Source organism: Heloderma suspectum, chromosome 6, assembly GCF_057233095.1.
Source record: "Heloderma suspectum isolate Gila_16-S chromosome 6, 16-S_ref, whole genome shotgun sequence".
NCBI lineage: Eukaryota > Metazoa > Chordata > Lepidosauria > Squamata > Helodermatidae > Heloderma > Heloderma suspectum.
In genome coordinates this window covers 75,414,152-75,429,199 of record NC_139463.1, presented here as the reverse complement: position 1 = coordinate 75,429,199, position 15,048 = coordinate 75,414,152, and the positions used below count along the sequence as shown (strand labels likewise).

Genomic DNA, 15,048 nt, shown 5'->3' with positions numbered 1-15,048 from the left:
GGCTGCGGTCACCGCGACTGAGGAGGCGAGGGAGGAGAAGGCTGGAGGACCGAGTGACCATAGATGCCGACTACAGCACGGCCGCTCCCTAGGACCGCTTCCGGTTTCCGGTCCCGGCCTCCTGGAGCAGTTGAGAAGGCAGGGCGCGCTCGAGCTTAGAGACGGCGCGAGACGGCGGCAGCGAGCAGCATGGCAACGGGCGCGGTGAGCCACAGCCTCGTTTCCGCCCCAGAAAGAGACCCGGATAACCCCCCTCACACGCGCATAGAAAGGCACCTCTTGTTACCTGTTCTCCTGTGAACTTTTGTGGGGAGCGGGGGAACCCAGAGCGACCCCCCTCCGTTTTCTCCAGGGAGATGCGTTATTGCCAACTTGTGGGCAACTTGTGGCCCTCCAGGGGTGGTTGGACTACAACTCACATCAGCCCTAGCCAGCATAGCCAATGGTGAGGGATGATGGGAACTGCAGTCCAACAACATTTGGAGCGTCATAAGTTGCCTGTCTCTGTAGTGGTCAGATGTATGTATCTCGTGTACTTATCTATTTGATGACTTATTTCATTTTTATCTCACCTTCCCTCAGAGTACCATACATGGTTTTCTCTCCTCCCACCTCATCTTATCCTCTCAACAACCCTGTGAGGTAGCTTAGACTGAGAGTGGTTAGCCCAAGTTTGCTTCATGGCTGAGTGGAGAGTCCTATGCCGGGTGCTGTCTAGTTCTCAACCTTCATTCCTTGTTCTAAGCCAGTGGTGGGGAAAAGGTAAATTGGGATCTGCTGGTAGATCTCTGAGTGATTCAAAGTAGGGCAGCAAGGATTTCTGACTCCCAGTTGTTTAACAATGGCAACAAAAAAATGACCCCCCAAAGCTACCACTTAAATGAAGAAAGCTGGGGTCAGGGAGACTAGAAGGGGTATCACCCAGATCACTGGACTCAGAATCCTTTAATTCAAAGTGTGACTGTTTTGTATTTGGCTGTGGTTGGTGGATCTCGGGATTCTCTTAAAATACAGAGCAGATCCCATAAGCCTGAAGTCTGTCCACTCCTGTTCTAAGCCAGTTTAGAGTGGGGATTTGAATTTGAGTAGCCCCTGACAGTGTAATCCAGCTTTCCCCAACCTGGTATCCTCCAGATATATTGGACTATAACTCCCATCATTCCCAGCCAGCATGGATGGGGAAGGCTTGTCTGACCAATGTGTCATTCTACATACGCTGCTACCACTAAAGCGCTCTAGAGCAGCCTTCCCCAAGCTGGTGCCCTCTTGACGTTTTGGACTGCAACTCCCACCATTCCTGACCATTAGCCATGCTGGCTGGGGCTGAACGGAGTTGAAGTCCAAAACATCTGGAGGGCACCAGGTTGGAAAAGGTTGCTCTTGAATCTAACATCGTACCTACTGCACCACCCTGAATATAATTTGATCTGAGTATATATGGGTATATGTGTGTGTAATAAACCAGCCTTCCCCAATCCGGTGGAACAGATAGGGAAAGAGTATGATTGCTTTGGCTTCTTTCCAGTATGTCCAGTTAATTGTGGATGTGAAACATTTCTTTCCGAAACATATTAGTTTACGTGTGGATCAGGAGATAAAAGTTTTGGGATCTGATAAGCCTTGCTAAATCTTCTCTTCTTCTGCAGGCTACCAAGGTCCCTGAAGTTCGGGATGTCACTCGGATTGAACGCATTGGTGAGTATCCATTGCCTCCTAGGGATTGTCTATCTTTGCTCCACAGCACAGTTTACTGTCAAATCCCACACTGGAGATCAGTCTTCCTCCTCCTGTTGCCCTCCAGATGTGTTGGACTACAGCTCCCATCATTCCAGACAACATGGCCTTTGGAGAACACCAGGTTGGAGAAGGCTATTGTAGATTACACTGCTGCCTTCATTGAAGCGGATGTCTAAAACCAGCTCCTGGTCTAGGGGCAATGCAGGGCTAGATGGGTTAGTGGTTCAGATTCCATTAGTGTACACTTTAGACTCAACAAGCTTCTTCTAAATACTCTCTCTCTCCCCCCCCCTCCCTCCCAGGTGCCCACTCCCACATCAGAGGGCTTGGGTTGGATGATACGTTGGAACCCAGACAGGTATTTGGAGAAAGAACTTTCAGGGAGTTGGATTTGGAGAGGGTGTAGTTGGTAAAATGATCGAATCAGAGAGAGTGGAGTACTTGCACTTACAGTGTGTATACGAACAGGGGAGGTTCATAGACTCTTGGTGTTTATCTGTATGTATAGGGGGGCTTATATTTGGGGTTGCATGTGTAACATAATTTAATTTTTGTGAACCACCCAGAGAGTCTTGGCTACTAGGCAGTATAGAAAGTTAATAATAACAGTAACAACAACCATGTAAGTGTGGTCATTTTTACACATACATACATGTGAGACATCTTTTCTTTGCAATTTTGCTACTAGCGCCTGAGTTATCTACCTTGCCTGTCTCCTGCTGTGTCTGTAGGAGGTAAGCAAAATAGATACCTTCCTAGGTTCTAATGTTCACACCTTCTCTCTGCACATCCTTTGGTTCTCTTTGTCCAGCCAGCAGCGGTTGAAAGTAAGGAATTTGCCAACATCCAAAAAGGTGCAGATTTGTCTCTCTCCCTTCCATATGTACAGTCAGGGCCAGAAATATTGGAACAAGGATAACTGTTTTGGCAGTTGGCCTCTGTACACCACCACATTGAAGTTGAAAGGAAACACACCCAGATGGGAGCAAAATCAGGACTTTCAGCTGTCATTCAAGGGGTTTGACAAAAGTGGGGCACTAACCATTCAGGAAGTACAGCCAGTGGCATACACACACACACATCGTTGGTGGCTCATAAGTAATGGAACGAATGGCTGGCAAGCAGCTGCATGGCCAGGTGTGGCCTGTTTCTTGGGTACCCCATGACCAAGCAGAGAAAAGGCCTGGAGGTGGTTCTGAGTGTTATATTTGCATTTAGTAGCTGTTCACTGGAACTCCCAACACGAGGTCCAAAGAGGTGTCCGTGCGAGTGAAGGAGGCCATCACTAGGCTGAGGAAACAACATAAACCCATCAGAGAGATGGCAAAAACAGTGGGAGTGGCCAACACAACAGTTTGGAACATCCTGAAAAAGAAGGAATTAACTGGCAAGCTCAGCAACAGCAAAAGGTCTGGCAGACCACGGAGGACAACTAAAGTGGATGACTGCAGAATTCTGCTCGTGGTGAAGAGGAACCTTTTCACGACATCTAGCCAGGTCAAGAACGCTCTTGCGGAGGTAGGCATGTCATTGTCAACATCTACAGTCAAGAGACGGCTTTATGAATGTAAATACAGAGGCTTCACAACAAGGTGCAAACCACTGGTAACTCTCAAGAACAGACAGGCCAGATTAGCCTTTGCCAGCAAACACCTAAAAAAGCCTGCCCAGTTCTGGAATAAGATTCTTTGGACTGATGAAACCAAGATTAACTTGTACCAGAATGATGGGAAGAGAAAGGTATGGAGAAGGAAAGGAACAGCTCATGATCCAAAGCATACCAGATTATGTGTCAGACATGGTGGAGGCAGTGTTATGGCATGGGCATGTATGGCTGCCAATGGAACCGGGTCACTGGTGTTTATTGATGACCTGACTGAGGATAAAAGCAGCAGGCTGAATTCTGAAGTCTATAGGGCTATACTTTCTGCTCAGATTCAGCCGACTGCTGCCAAACTGATAGGACGCCGCTTCATATTGCAGATGGATAATGACCCAAAACATACTGCAAAAGCTACCCAAGCGTTTCTCAGGGCAAAGAAGGGGGATGTTCTTCAATGGCCAAGTCAGTCACCATCTCAACCCAATAGAGCATGCTTTTCACTTAGTGAAGACAAGACTGAAGGCAGAAAGACCCACAGACAAGCAGCAGCTGAAGGCAGCTGCAGTAAAGGCCTGGCAAAGCATCTCGAGGGAGGAAACTCAGCATTTGGTCATGTCCATGGGTTCCAGACTTCAGGCAGTCATTGACTGCAGGGGATTTTCATCCAGGGATTAAAGGCAGTCCTTAAGTTTGAAATGATGTTGGTTTGTTCCATTACTTTTGAGCCCCCAACGATGAGTGTGTGTATATGCCACTGGCTGTACTTCCTGAATGGTTAATGCCCCACTTTTGTCAAAGCCCTCGAATTACAGCTGAAAGTCCTGACTTTGCTCCCATCTGGGTGTGTTTCCTTTCAACTTCAATGTGGTGGTGTACAGAGGCCAACTGCCAAAACAGTTATCCTTGTTCCGATATTTCTGGCCCTGACTCTATGTGGGAAGGGGGTTCAAAAGAGAACATGAAATTGTGGACGCAACTAGCTAGAAGGACAATCACAGGTGTTAATGTAGGGTTCATAAAACTTGACATAGTTTATGTATGGTATACATGATGGTAGTGTGAGCATTTGTAGATTTACGGGGGGCAGAGTGAAATAGGAAGAAGAATAAATAGGGGGTGTTACAGAGTGGAAATGAGAGGGAAAAGGCTAAGTAGGGGCTGTGTATACAAGGGAGAGGAATATGTGTGTCTGAGGGTTGAAATGTGGGAAGGAAGAAAATGTGGGTCTGTGGGGTCTTTTTTTGTTTCTCCACTTTCCCCCCATTTTCTCGCTGCTAGGTGTCCCAGGGCATGGTAGGTCAACTGGCTGCCCGCCGTGCTGCTGGTGTGATCTTGGAGATGATCAAGGAGGGCAAGATTGCTGGCCGGGCCGTCCTGATTGCTGGCCAACCAGGCACAGGGAAAACTGCCATTGCCATGGGTAAGGGACAGACGCTAGAAACTAGGAGAAGTCTGCTGACATTTTAAGTAAGGTTGGCTCTACAAATTTGGACATCCCCTAATTTGGGGTCCATTCTTCTTACATTGCCATACTCTGGTATCAATAGACGAAGAACTGGGGCTCTTGCCTCATTCTCAGCTGTGTGGTAACTGAGCTTTCATCTCCTCTCCCAGGAATGGCACAGGCGCTGGGCCTTGACACCCCTTTCACAGCCATTTCTGGCAGTGAGATCTTCTCCTTGGAGATGAGCAAGACTGAGGCGTTGACTCAGGCCTTCCGGCGTTCCATCGGCGTCCGCATCAAGTGAGGAGCAATCTGGAGCCCTTCCATTCTCTGAGGGGGGGTTGGGGAGGTCTAGTGGCTTCAGCAGGAAGGGGCCGCTCTATGGCTCAGAAGTTGAAACTCAGGCCTGGAGGGTTAAAACAGAAGTATGGGAACCATCAACCAGGATTCTAGGACCTTGGAAGACTAGGAGATTGTGGAAGTTGGACCATCACATGCTTGTATGATTTTACTGTTCAGCGTTTGCAGTATTTTATGTGTTGTCTTTAATGCTATTTTAGCAGGTAATATGATATGATAGGTTTTACAGATTTCAAATAAAGTAGGAGCTGGCGACTTTGGTTCTTTAGATGGGGAGCAGAAATGAATGAGAGAATTCCTCGATTTATTTTGAAGTTCTGTTTCCAGCTCTTGTGAGAAGGGAGGCTTATGAGAGTCAGGTGTTCTGCAGTCTACCCTCTTGCCTGCTGTGACTAGTTTGACTCTCCCCTTAATACTTGCAGGGAAGAAACAGAAATAATTGAAGGTGAAGTGGTGGAGATCCAAATAGATCGCCCAGCAACTGGCACTGTGAGTTGAGGCTGGAGTATAACATGGGGCTGGTTGTGTCCGTTTGCCCAGGAGCAGTGGGACTGTGTGTAGGACTGTGTGTGCAATCTTCCCATCATTGCTGAAAGACATTTGATTATCCCCTTCCCATTGCAGGGTGCTAAGGTGGGGAAGCTGACCTTGAAGACAACCGAGATGGAGACAATCTACGACTTGGGCACCAAGATGATTGAGTCACTGACCAAGGAAAAAGTGCAGGCTGGGTGAGTGTGGGTGGGTGCAGGGATGGGGAACAGTTTCAGGTGGGTGCAGGTGAGAAGCAGGAGCTAATGCAGAGGATTTAGGGCTTCTTCATTTGACTGGTAGCAATGAAGAAAGCAGTGCTTCTATGGACAAATGGGAGATGACTTTGGTGACAGATGGAAGCAGGGGAGGATAGAATGGGGGATCTCCACAGTGTAACATGTAAAAGAGTGGTGAAGATGAGCACAGTTGGTGAATGGCATATAGGAGGATTTATGAAGACCTGGAGATGTGTTGAGATGGCTTGTTAGGGTGATTGTATGTCAGGGTAGACTGTCAGTGTAAATGGGACTTGTGGAATGGAATGTGGGCCTGGGGACGAGGCAAGAAGAGTAGCAGTTGATTTGGCTGGGCAGGCTTGAGGTCCAAGAAGTTTATGTTTTCTTCCAAAACACACACACTAAAAGTGTTATCTATTTAACAGAACACACATATGATGATATCCCTGTTTTTTTTAAAACAGTGAGTCCTATTCATTAATGTCAGGGGTCCACAAATTCTGGTTGCGCTTGGTAGCCAAGTGTTAGTTTCTATGAGCCAGCTGGAAAGTCCAGTCCTGTCTCATCATGATACTGCTACAAAAATATGAATTTATCAACACAGCCATTGTCCGATGAAATCATGTCCTTCTGTCTCTATGTGGGTTGAAAAGAGTGACTGGCCCAGCTTCCTGTAACAGCACACTATTTGAATTTGCGTTAATCATCGCAGACAATAATAAAACCTCAACGCTTGGTTCTTACCTCATTCTCACACCAGAGCAGAGAGGGCCTGTTTTCCATAATGCCCTGGTAGGTGGATTTGTCAAATTCTGCTTGATGTAGGTTAGGTTTCTCACTATCATTCAAAACATTTTTTAATCCAGATGTTTTGGCTTTCGACTCCTATAATCCCTACCGAGCATAGCCAATGGTGAAGAATGATGGCATTTGCTGTCCAACAACATCTGAAGGGCCACACATTCCTCACCTGTTCTTTAACCTTTCCTTTAGTTAGGAGTAGAAAAGAGAAATTAACTTGCCCTCCTGAAGTGATCATGGGGAGGATGGGGACATCCTCTGTGAGGTGTTTTCTACCTAGGGCCAAATGGTAGGGCCCAGTCCTAATATTTGTTTCTTTCTGTTTCCTCAGGGATGTCATCACCATTGACAAAGCCACAGGGAAGATCACCAAACTAGGGCGCTCCTTTACCCGGGCACGAGACTATGATGCCATGGGTTCACAGGTATTGCAGTGTGGCAAGAAGCACATTAGAGTGAGGGTATAGAGAGATCCTCAAGGCTCAGTTGGAGGGGAAAAAATGGATTGCAGCCTGTGAGGTGTACCCTTTATGGTTGTGACGCACCATAGCTCAGGAGTATCATACCTGTTTTGGATGCAGAAAGGCTTCAGTTCAATCCCACAATCGCTCCAGGTGGCAGGGCCTTATAGCAGCCTTCCCCAACCGGGTGACCTCCAGGTGTGTTTGGACTCCCACCATCCCAGGCCAGCCTAGCCCTTGATCTAGCACATCTGGAGCACATCTGGTTGGGCTGGGGAGTGATGCATGAGGGGAGCATTTGGGTCTTTAACGGCGTCTCCCTGTATCAGACAAAGTTTGTGCAATGCCCTGACGGAGAGCTGCAGAAGCGCAAGGAAGTGGTGCACACAGTCTCGCTGCATGAAATCGATGTCATCAACAGCCGCACGCAGGGCTTTTTGGCCCTCTTCTCTGGTATGTTAATGGGGAGGGACTGGTGGGAGGGAGGTGAAGGTGTAGCGTATTGGACACCTGGACCTACTGTGTTTCTCTCAAGGAAGGGGTGCTGGGACATTGTATTTGAGCCCTAGGTGCTGAGATACCATGGGAGCCATGCTCTGTGTATTGCATATATACACATGCATTCTCTATGCTAGAGTTAGGCAACCTGGTGCTCTCCAGATGTATTGAACAATAACTCCCATAATCTCTGACCACTGGCCATTATGGCTGGGGCTTATGGGAGTTATAGTTCAACGCATTTGGGGGGCACCAGGTTGTCCACCTCTGCTCTTTAATGTGGACCTTTGTAACACCTTTAATTACACAGTCCAGTATGAATTGTGGAGTTTGCGACATTCCAGTGTGGTTAAGGAATTCTCAACCAATGAGAAGGAATTGAAAAGAAACTTTTCCAAAGTATACTTGAAGCAATCATAAGAATGTAGAGTTAGAGGATTATTTATTTCAGTTATTACTACATTTAAATACTGCATTTGAGGGCAGCTTACACATCATTTAGTTGAAATAATGTCATAACAACCATTCCCCCCGCACACACACAATAAAAAAAAATAGCACAGCAGCCAATGCAACATAAAACCAATGCAAATTCAGGGCTAAATTCTTTTTAAAAGCTTGAGAAAACAAAAAGGTTTTCATGTGATGCTGAAAAGATAATGTAGGTGGAGAAGATAGTAGTAGGTATTAGTGGCAGAGAGTTGAGCCTGGAGGAGAACAAGGCAAAATTTGGTTCACACTGCAGGCAAATTAAGAGCACGGAATAATGTAGGATTGTGAGAGTATTCCCATAAAGATGCTTTGGACTTACAAACAGTAAAGAATCCTCATAAACTGGTTTAAAAAGGACCAGGGTGAGGTTGGGGGGAGAACTATGTATGCTACTCTGAGCTTCCTAGATAAAGGGTGGGATAAAAATGTAACAAATAAGTGCCTCTTTCATGCTTTTACCATGCTTTTACCTGAGCTATATTAAGTGATCTTGAGACCAAAGCCTAAAATGTGAGGTGGATATTCTAATACGAGATGCTGTGACCTAAAACGGTGGGCAGCTCTCTTTTGCTCTCATCTGATATCTAAAAAAGCCCCACTATCTCACTGAGAACCCTTCCTTGAGTTGGGTGGGTAATTCATTCATTTTTAAAAGACATTATTCTTTGCATGAGGGGGCTGAATGTACAGGGAAGCAGCTCCTCCTGCCTGCCCCCCTCAAACCTGTGTGTACCCCCAGGTGATACAGGAGAGATAAAGTCAGAGGTGCGGGAGCAGATCAATGCAAAGGTAGCCGAGTGGCGAGAGGAGGGCAAGGCCGAGGTGATCCCAGGGGTGAGTTCTGTTTTTCAGGGTGCCTCACGCCTGTGGCACTCTTTTTCTACACTTTGCTCTGGCTCGACCGTTCATGTGTGTGTGTGAACTATCTTTACTCCACCAGCCATCTGATCTCTCCTGTTTCCCTTCAGGTTCTATTCATTGACGAAGTCCACATGCTAGACATTGAGTGCTTCTCCTTCCTGAACCGGGCTTTGGAGAGTGACATGGCACCTGTTCTCATCATGGCTACCAACCGAGGCATCACCAGGTTGGCATAACATCACCAGGCAGTTGGGCACCAGGCATTGGTGATGTGGGTGGCTGCTGTCTGGGGGGATGCATCAGAATTCTCCAAGATGTGACCCAGATTCTGTGACCTGTAAATTCTGCAGCTGTGCATCCTCTTCCTTGCCTCACGTCATTGACTATGCACCTGCCACAAGGCAGAGCAATGAACTGTGCAGGGCTGTCAGCCCTTTTCCTCTCACTACTGGAAGTTCTGCTTGCAACTTTATTCATGTGCTGAGGCACCTGAGCTGGGTTAAGGGTGGCCTTTGCACTGTGAAGTTGAGGAGTGATGCAGAGTGTTGGGAGACAGGGGCACATTTGGGAGGATGTTTGCGGAATGGGCATGGTGCATTGTGGGGATGGGGAACCTCTTTCAGCACGAGGACCAAATTCAGTTTTGGAGAAGCTCTTAGGGGCCACATTCCAGTGGTGGGAGGGGCTGAAGGCAAAGGGGGTGGGGCTAAAATGACAAAAAACACCCAGCATGTTGTAACGTAAAACTCTAACTGCCAGTAACTCAGTCTTAGCAAAGGCATTACATCCTTTTAACACAAATGCTGGGAAATCATCAATCAGTGGTTGGGGGAAAGAGGGTGGAGTCGGGGGAAGGGGGCGAGGCCATCTGGGGAAACACAGAGGGCCGGATTTGGCCCCCATGGCTAAAGTTGCATTGCCTGGTGGATCCTGTCTGGGCCGGGGGAGAGTTACAGAAAAGTGGTGGTGATGCTGGGCATTTCTGATGAAGCAATGGGAGGATTGAAGAGCAACCGTCAGTATCAAACTGCCTTTTAGGGGCACGACCATACATAGCTGAGCTGAGTGTGACAGCAAATGCTGAGGACTCACTCTGTGTACATTTGGGGGTGGGGGGGGTGGGAATACGAGTGTTGTCTAGAGAGGCTCCCTTGCCACCAGATCGCCATTTGCTTCTTTCCTACTCTTCACTCCAGTTTGATGGTCCTGCTGCCATCTTTCGTTCATGTCTTGCCCTCGTCTTCAATGCAGGATTCGTGGCACCAACTACCAGAGCCCCCACGGCATCCCTATCGACCTGCTGGATCGCATGCTCATCATCTCGACCTCTCCCTACAGTGACAAGGAGACCAAGCAGATCCTCAAAATTCGGTGAGGGGCCGAGTGCAACAGCCTCTGCCTTAGAAGGGTGCTCCTGCGTTGCAGCTCTTTTCTGCCCATATACCCCCTTGCTATGATGATAGTGATGATTGTTTTGCTCTGGCATCTTCTCCTCTACTGTTGAGAGAGGAGGCTTTCTGTATTCTGAGCAGCGTCACATTTCCCTTGCAGGTGTGAGGAGGAAGATGTCGAGATGAATGAAGATGCCTACACGGTGCTAACCCGCATTGGCTTGGAGACCTCCCTGCGCTATGCCATCCAGCTCATCACAGCCGCCAGCTTGGTGTGTCGCAAGAGGAAGGTGAGCCCTGATCCTGGGGTGGTACTCCGGGCTTTTCTGGGAGGAGGAGAGTCAAACTGCTTCGAGAGCTTATGATATCAAGCAGTATAGAAGTAGTTCAAATAATGAATGAATGAATGAATGAATGACTTGGAACAGATGGACAAAGTTCCAGTGCTTCAGGTCTCCATATGGCCAAGAGAATCCCTGCTGGTTTTCCCTCCCGGTTTTCCCTCCCTTTTCAATCTGACCAGCATCTCCCAAGAACCCTTTATTTTGGGTCCCCTTGCGTGTGCATGCCAGGAGCTTCTATTCCTGTACACTTTCTAAAACTAATCAGGAACTTTGGATGGGTCGCAATTAGCTGGGTTAGAATTGGGAGTGAGGACTTTTGTTAGCTCACAGGTGCAAAAACTCAGGCCTGGGGGCTAAATCCAGCCCATCTGGGGTCCCAATCCAGCCTTCCAGGGGTCCCTAGATGGCTACACCCTTTCCCCTGCCTACCAGTCGTTTAATGGTTTCCCAGCTTTTGTCCATTTTCCCCATTCTAAAAGGTTGAAATGCCTCTTCTAAGACTTGGTTACTGGCAGTGAGAGCTTTTCAGCTAAAATATGCTGGTATTTTTGGTAACTTTGGCCTCGCACCACTGGAATGCCCCAGGACCCCCTGCTTCTGGGGAGATGTTGAGGGAGGGTCTGGAAGCTGGGAGTCCTTGGTTCTGATTTCCAGCTCTAGCCGGAGGGAGCTGTCTTGACTGTGGGCGTTTTTCTCCTGTTGCCTTGACACTTGTGTGAGGTCCTTTGCTGGTGGCTCCCTCTTCTGCAAGGAGTGCTGACCCTTCTCATCCACAGGGCACAGAGGTTCAGGTGGATGACATCAAGCGTGTGTATTCACTGTTCTTGGATGAGTCGCGCTCCACCCAGTACATGAAAGAGTACCAGGATGCCTTCATGTTCAATGAACTCAGTGAGTAAAGTCAAAGAGTGGGGTGGGGGGAGAGGAAGAATCAGAGATCTCTCAGAGCCAGGGTCAACACCCCCAACCTGGTGTCCTCCGCATGTGTTGAACTACAGCTCCCAGAATCCCTCAGCCAGCTTTCCATATGGGTAGTCCAGCACATGTAGAGGAGACCAGGTTGGGGAAGGGCCAGAGTGGCCATTCTTGGTATTGCTTTTGAAATGTAGGACTTTGTTGACAAGGAATGCAAGAGGTGCTTTCAAAAATGGAGGGCTCAGCTTTGGTCAGGGCCACTGAGGATGGCTTCTCACCAACAAAGTGCTTGAGGTCTTACGACTGTTCTCATTTTGAGGTGAACTTATGAATGCTTCAAAGTATGTTCAAGTGTATCAGGGAGGAGCTTCACAATGCTCAACTCAGTGCTTTGCCAAAAACGGCAGTCTGTGTTGAGCTCTCTCCCTCCTCCACCTCCACTCCTGCCCTGCAAACATTTAGGCTGTCTTAGCAGTGTTGTTTCCCCACCCCTGCCAACGATACAGAGCAGGGGCAGGGAAAGCACCACAGGTAAGCCTGACTAAAAGTATTGGGTAGGAAGGGATCTTGACACAGGGCTGCTGCTTTTGGTGACAGCTCCATGTCGAGTGTCCTGCATGTATGTATTTGCTGTCATTCCATCCCAAAAAATCTTAAAGAACTATGTCCCATAAGAAGCATGTGAACTCATTCACAGGACAATGGTTCAGTGTCATCAAATCCACCCAAAAGTCCATTGGATTACTCAACATAATTATTGCGAACCCTTAGGCAAGGGTTGTGAGAATAGACCTGGTTTTACTAGGATTGTGGAGTGCAGAATAGAATCCCGTACATTCTCCCAAGTCTTGTGGCAGACAATTTATACTAACTGGTTGGAACCCAGCAAGAAAGTTCTGAGAGTTGGGCCACAGAGGTCACAGGGCACTGAGTGACTTTCACAGGACCAGAACCTGTGGAATGGGGGTAAAAGCGTAGAGCATTGGAAGGAGGGGTACTCCTAGAACAGTCTTCCCCGACCTGGTCCCCTGCCGCTTGGTTGGGGGATTATGGGGTTGTAGTCCAATACATTTGGAGGGCACCAGGTTGGGGTGTTGTAACTATACAGGCTGTAACTATAGCCAACAGTCTGCCTTGCCACATTAATCTCTCCCCTGATGCTCACATCTTTAGACAAAAATAAATACAAATTCTACTTAGAGCAGCAAATACAGTGATCAGCATTCACAAACCAAGGGCTGTGGCAGCACAGCTTTTCTCCACAGTCACAGCTCCGGAGTGGTTTGGATAAATGAAATTGTATTGTGTGATGGAGCCTCTTGTGATGTATGTGCTAATCTCCCCCCTCCCACCCTACCCGCATTTTGGGATAAACTGCATGGGATGTTTTGGTTGCATTTTTTGCTTTCTTGCCAAATCTGAAGGGCTTCTCTCTCTTATAGACCTCGGAATTGTTTGATGGGGTAAAGGAAAGCTAAAACATGAGGAACAATTGGAAGCAGTAGGTGTGTTGCTGCAGGGAAAAGGGGAGGGACAGGAAGCCACACTGGCTGAAGTTCCATCTTCACATAAACTGGCTCCAGCGCTCAATGGAGACTGTTTTGTTTTCAGGTTTTTCTTCATGAGGGCTAGAAGTCTTTTTTTTTTTTTTAAAGATGAAAGCTGACTTTACCTGAGCATTATGCAGGACTTTGCAATGTGCTGGGCGGTTGCTGCCCTGCAAGTTTCTAGCCTTCTGCATGGGGCCACCTTCACGAGGGCTTAACAAACTGGGGTTGGGGGATTGAAATGAGAGCGCAGACCAAGAGGCATTTAGTCAATTACTGTATGCGTGGTCCTAGCTAACAAGCATGTGCACACAGCCTCTTGATGCTAGCTGCTTTGGCCAGGATGATGGTCCAGGTTACAGTGGGCTTGCTTTGGGATAATTTATAGGGTTAGGTTCACTTCATGTCTCCTGACTGAGAGAGGGGTTTTCTCAGCATGGGGGGTTAAGAGGGGGATGAGGTTCTTTGTTTTGCTGAGGGGAAGACCTCCAAGATCCTCTTGGGCTGTGTTTTCCTCCATCTTGAAGCCTTACTTCTGCTTTTTGTTTTCCAGAGGGGGAGACCATGGACACATCGTGATGGGCTTTAGCTACCTGGCGCAGGTTGAGTGTGTGCGAATGGATGGTTCTTTTATTATTATTTTTTGTAAAATAAACCTTTTGGAGAATTGCTCCCATGTTCAAATTGGAGGGGCAAGAGAAGGTGGAATGCTGTTTGCGACCCTCTTGCTTTCCTTGACATGTACAATAAGGGGCACACGTCTGTACGGAGGTGCCTGCTGTGGCTAGTACTAAAAGCCTGACGTCTTCCCAAGCAGATCTAAGTACTCACATTTGCAGTGAGCTCCTGTGAGCTTTCCTTATTTGGTGCACAACTTTGGCTCTGTTGGGACATGGGAGATTAGGTGTAATTAGCCGAGGGCTGCTTTGATTGGAAGAGGATGCTTAGCATCAGTAACTTCTCTTCCCACCCTCCCCTCATATTCTAGGATTTACCAGTAGATGGATCCCATTCCACCATCTGCTATTTTCTTCAAAGCAGCAGAGTGGGTAACTTGTGGCTCTCTAGAGGTTTTGGCCTATACCATTGGCTATGCTGGATAGGGATGATGGGAGTTGTAGGCCAAAATATCTGGAGGGCCCAAATCTTGCTCACCCATCTTAAAGGAAAAGCTGGGATAAACCTCATGTAGCCCCTCTCCTGGCTTTACCTGGGCAAAGAGGACAGCAGTTTGAGTTCCAAAACTTTATTTCACCTTACTTCTAAAATGTAGAAGGGAAAGGAGAATCATAGACTAGTGTGCTGCACTTTCAAGCTGCCTGAGGACACTCAGGCCAAAGGCAAAGTTCCCCTTTGACCAGCAGGGGGAGCTCACACCCTCCATATGATTGCCTTCTATGGCAATGGAGGTATGTTTCCGAACGGCTCTGGCCGTGGGGTGCTCCTACTTTGCTGTCACCCCTCTGAAAACTGCTGGTAAAGCGACTCTAGTTGAGAGTCTGTGAACTGAGGCACAAAGTGAATCTTGAGGATTTCGGAGAAACCCTCCTCCAGCGATGGCTCCACGTACTTATTCCTGTCAAAGAGAAAGACGGCTGGTTAAGTGATGGTTCAAGGAGAGTGGTGGAGCCTAGTCACGACTCTGTCCCAAACACACCATATTCTGCAGCAAAAGTAGCAGAATTTTACTTGGGTGTGGTACTGGATTTTCACGAGGGAGAGAAAATTGCATTATAAAACTAAAAAGTCAAAAATTGAGGCCACAGGGAAGTGGACATGGGCCATATTGGCTGGGGATGATGGGAACTGTAGTCCAAGATTTGG

General features: G+C 47.8%; 2 protein-coding genes across 6 annotated transcripts in view; one reads left to right on the top strand and one right to left on the bottom strand.

Annotated features, from left to right (window-relative positions):
• The first annotated feature begins 132 nt into the window (after window positions 1-132).
• RUVBL2 (RuvB like AAA ATPase 2) lies at window positions 133-14,464 on the top strand. 2 transcript variants are annotated; one of them, XM_084805028.1, is made up of 16 exons: window positions 133-204; window positions 1,647-1,695; window positions 2,040-2,095; window positions 4,619-4,760; window positions 4,955-5,084; window positions 5,567-5,633; window positions 5,769-5,875; window positions 7,047-7,140; window positions 7,506-7,629; window positions 8,906-9,000; window positions 9,135-9,253; window positions 10,279-10,398; window positions 10,579-10,708; window positions 11,539-11,653; window positions 13,120-13,182; window positions 13,778-14,464. In XM_084805028.1, exons 1-15 carry the CDS (start codon window positions 190-192, stop codon window positions 13,134-13,136), a joined length of 1,380 nt encoding a protein of 459 aa, XP_084661154.1. In that variant the 5' UTR covers window positions 133-189; the 3' UTR covers window positions 13,137-13,182; window positions 13,778-14,464. The 2 variants fall into 2 exon arrangements, with proteins under 2 accessions (XP_084661154.1, XP_084661153.1); XM_084805027.1 differs by lacking the exon at window positions 13,120-13,182 and having other exon boundaries at window positions 13,778-14,035.
• PNKP (polynucleotide kinase 3'-phosphatase) overlaps window positions 14,458-15,048 on the bottom strand; it is a 15,314-nt gene continuing 14,723 nt past the window's right edge. For all 4 annotated transcript variants that reach the window (XM_084805026.1, XM_084805024.1, XM_084805025.1 and 1 more), the window contains one exon: window positions 14,458-14,800. In XM_084805026.1, coding sequence (XP_084661152.1) covers window positions 14,680-14,800 — 121 coding nt within the window. In that variant the 3' untranslated portion in view covers window positions 14,458-14,679. The remainder of the gene's footprint in view (window positions 14,801-15,048) is intronic.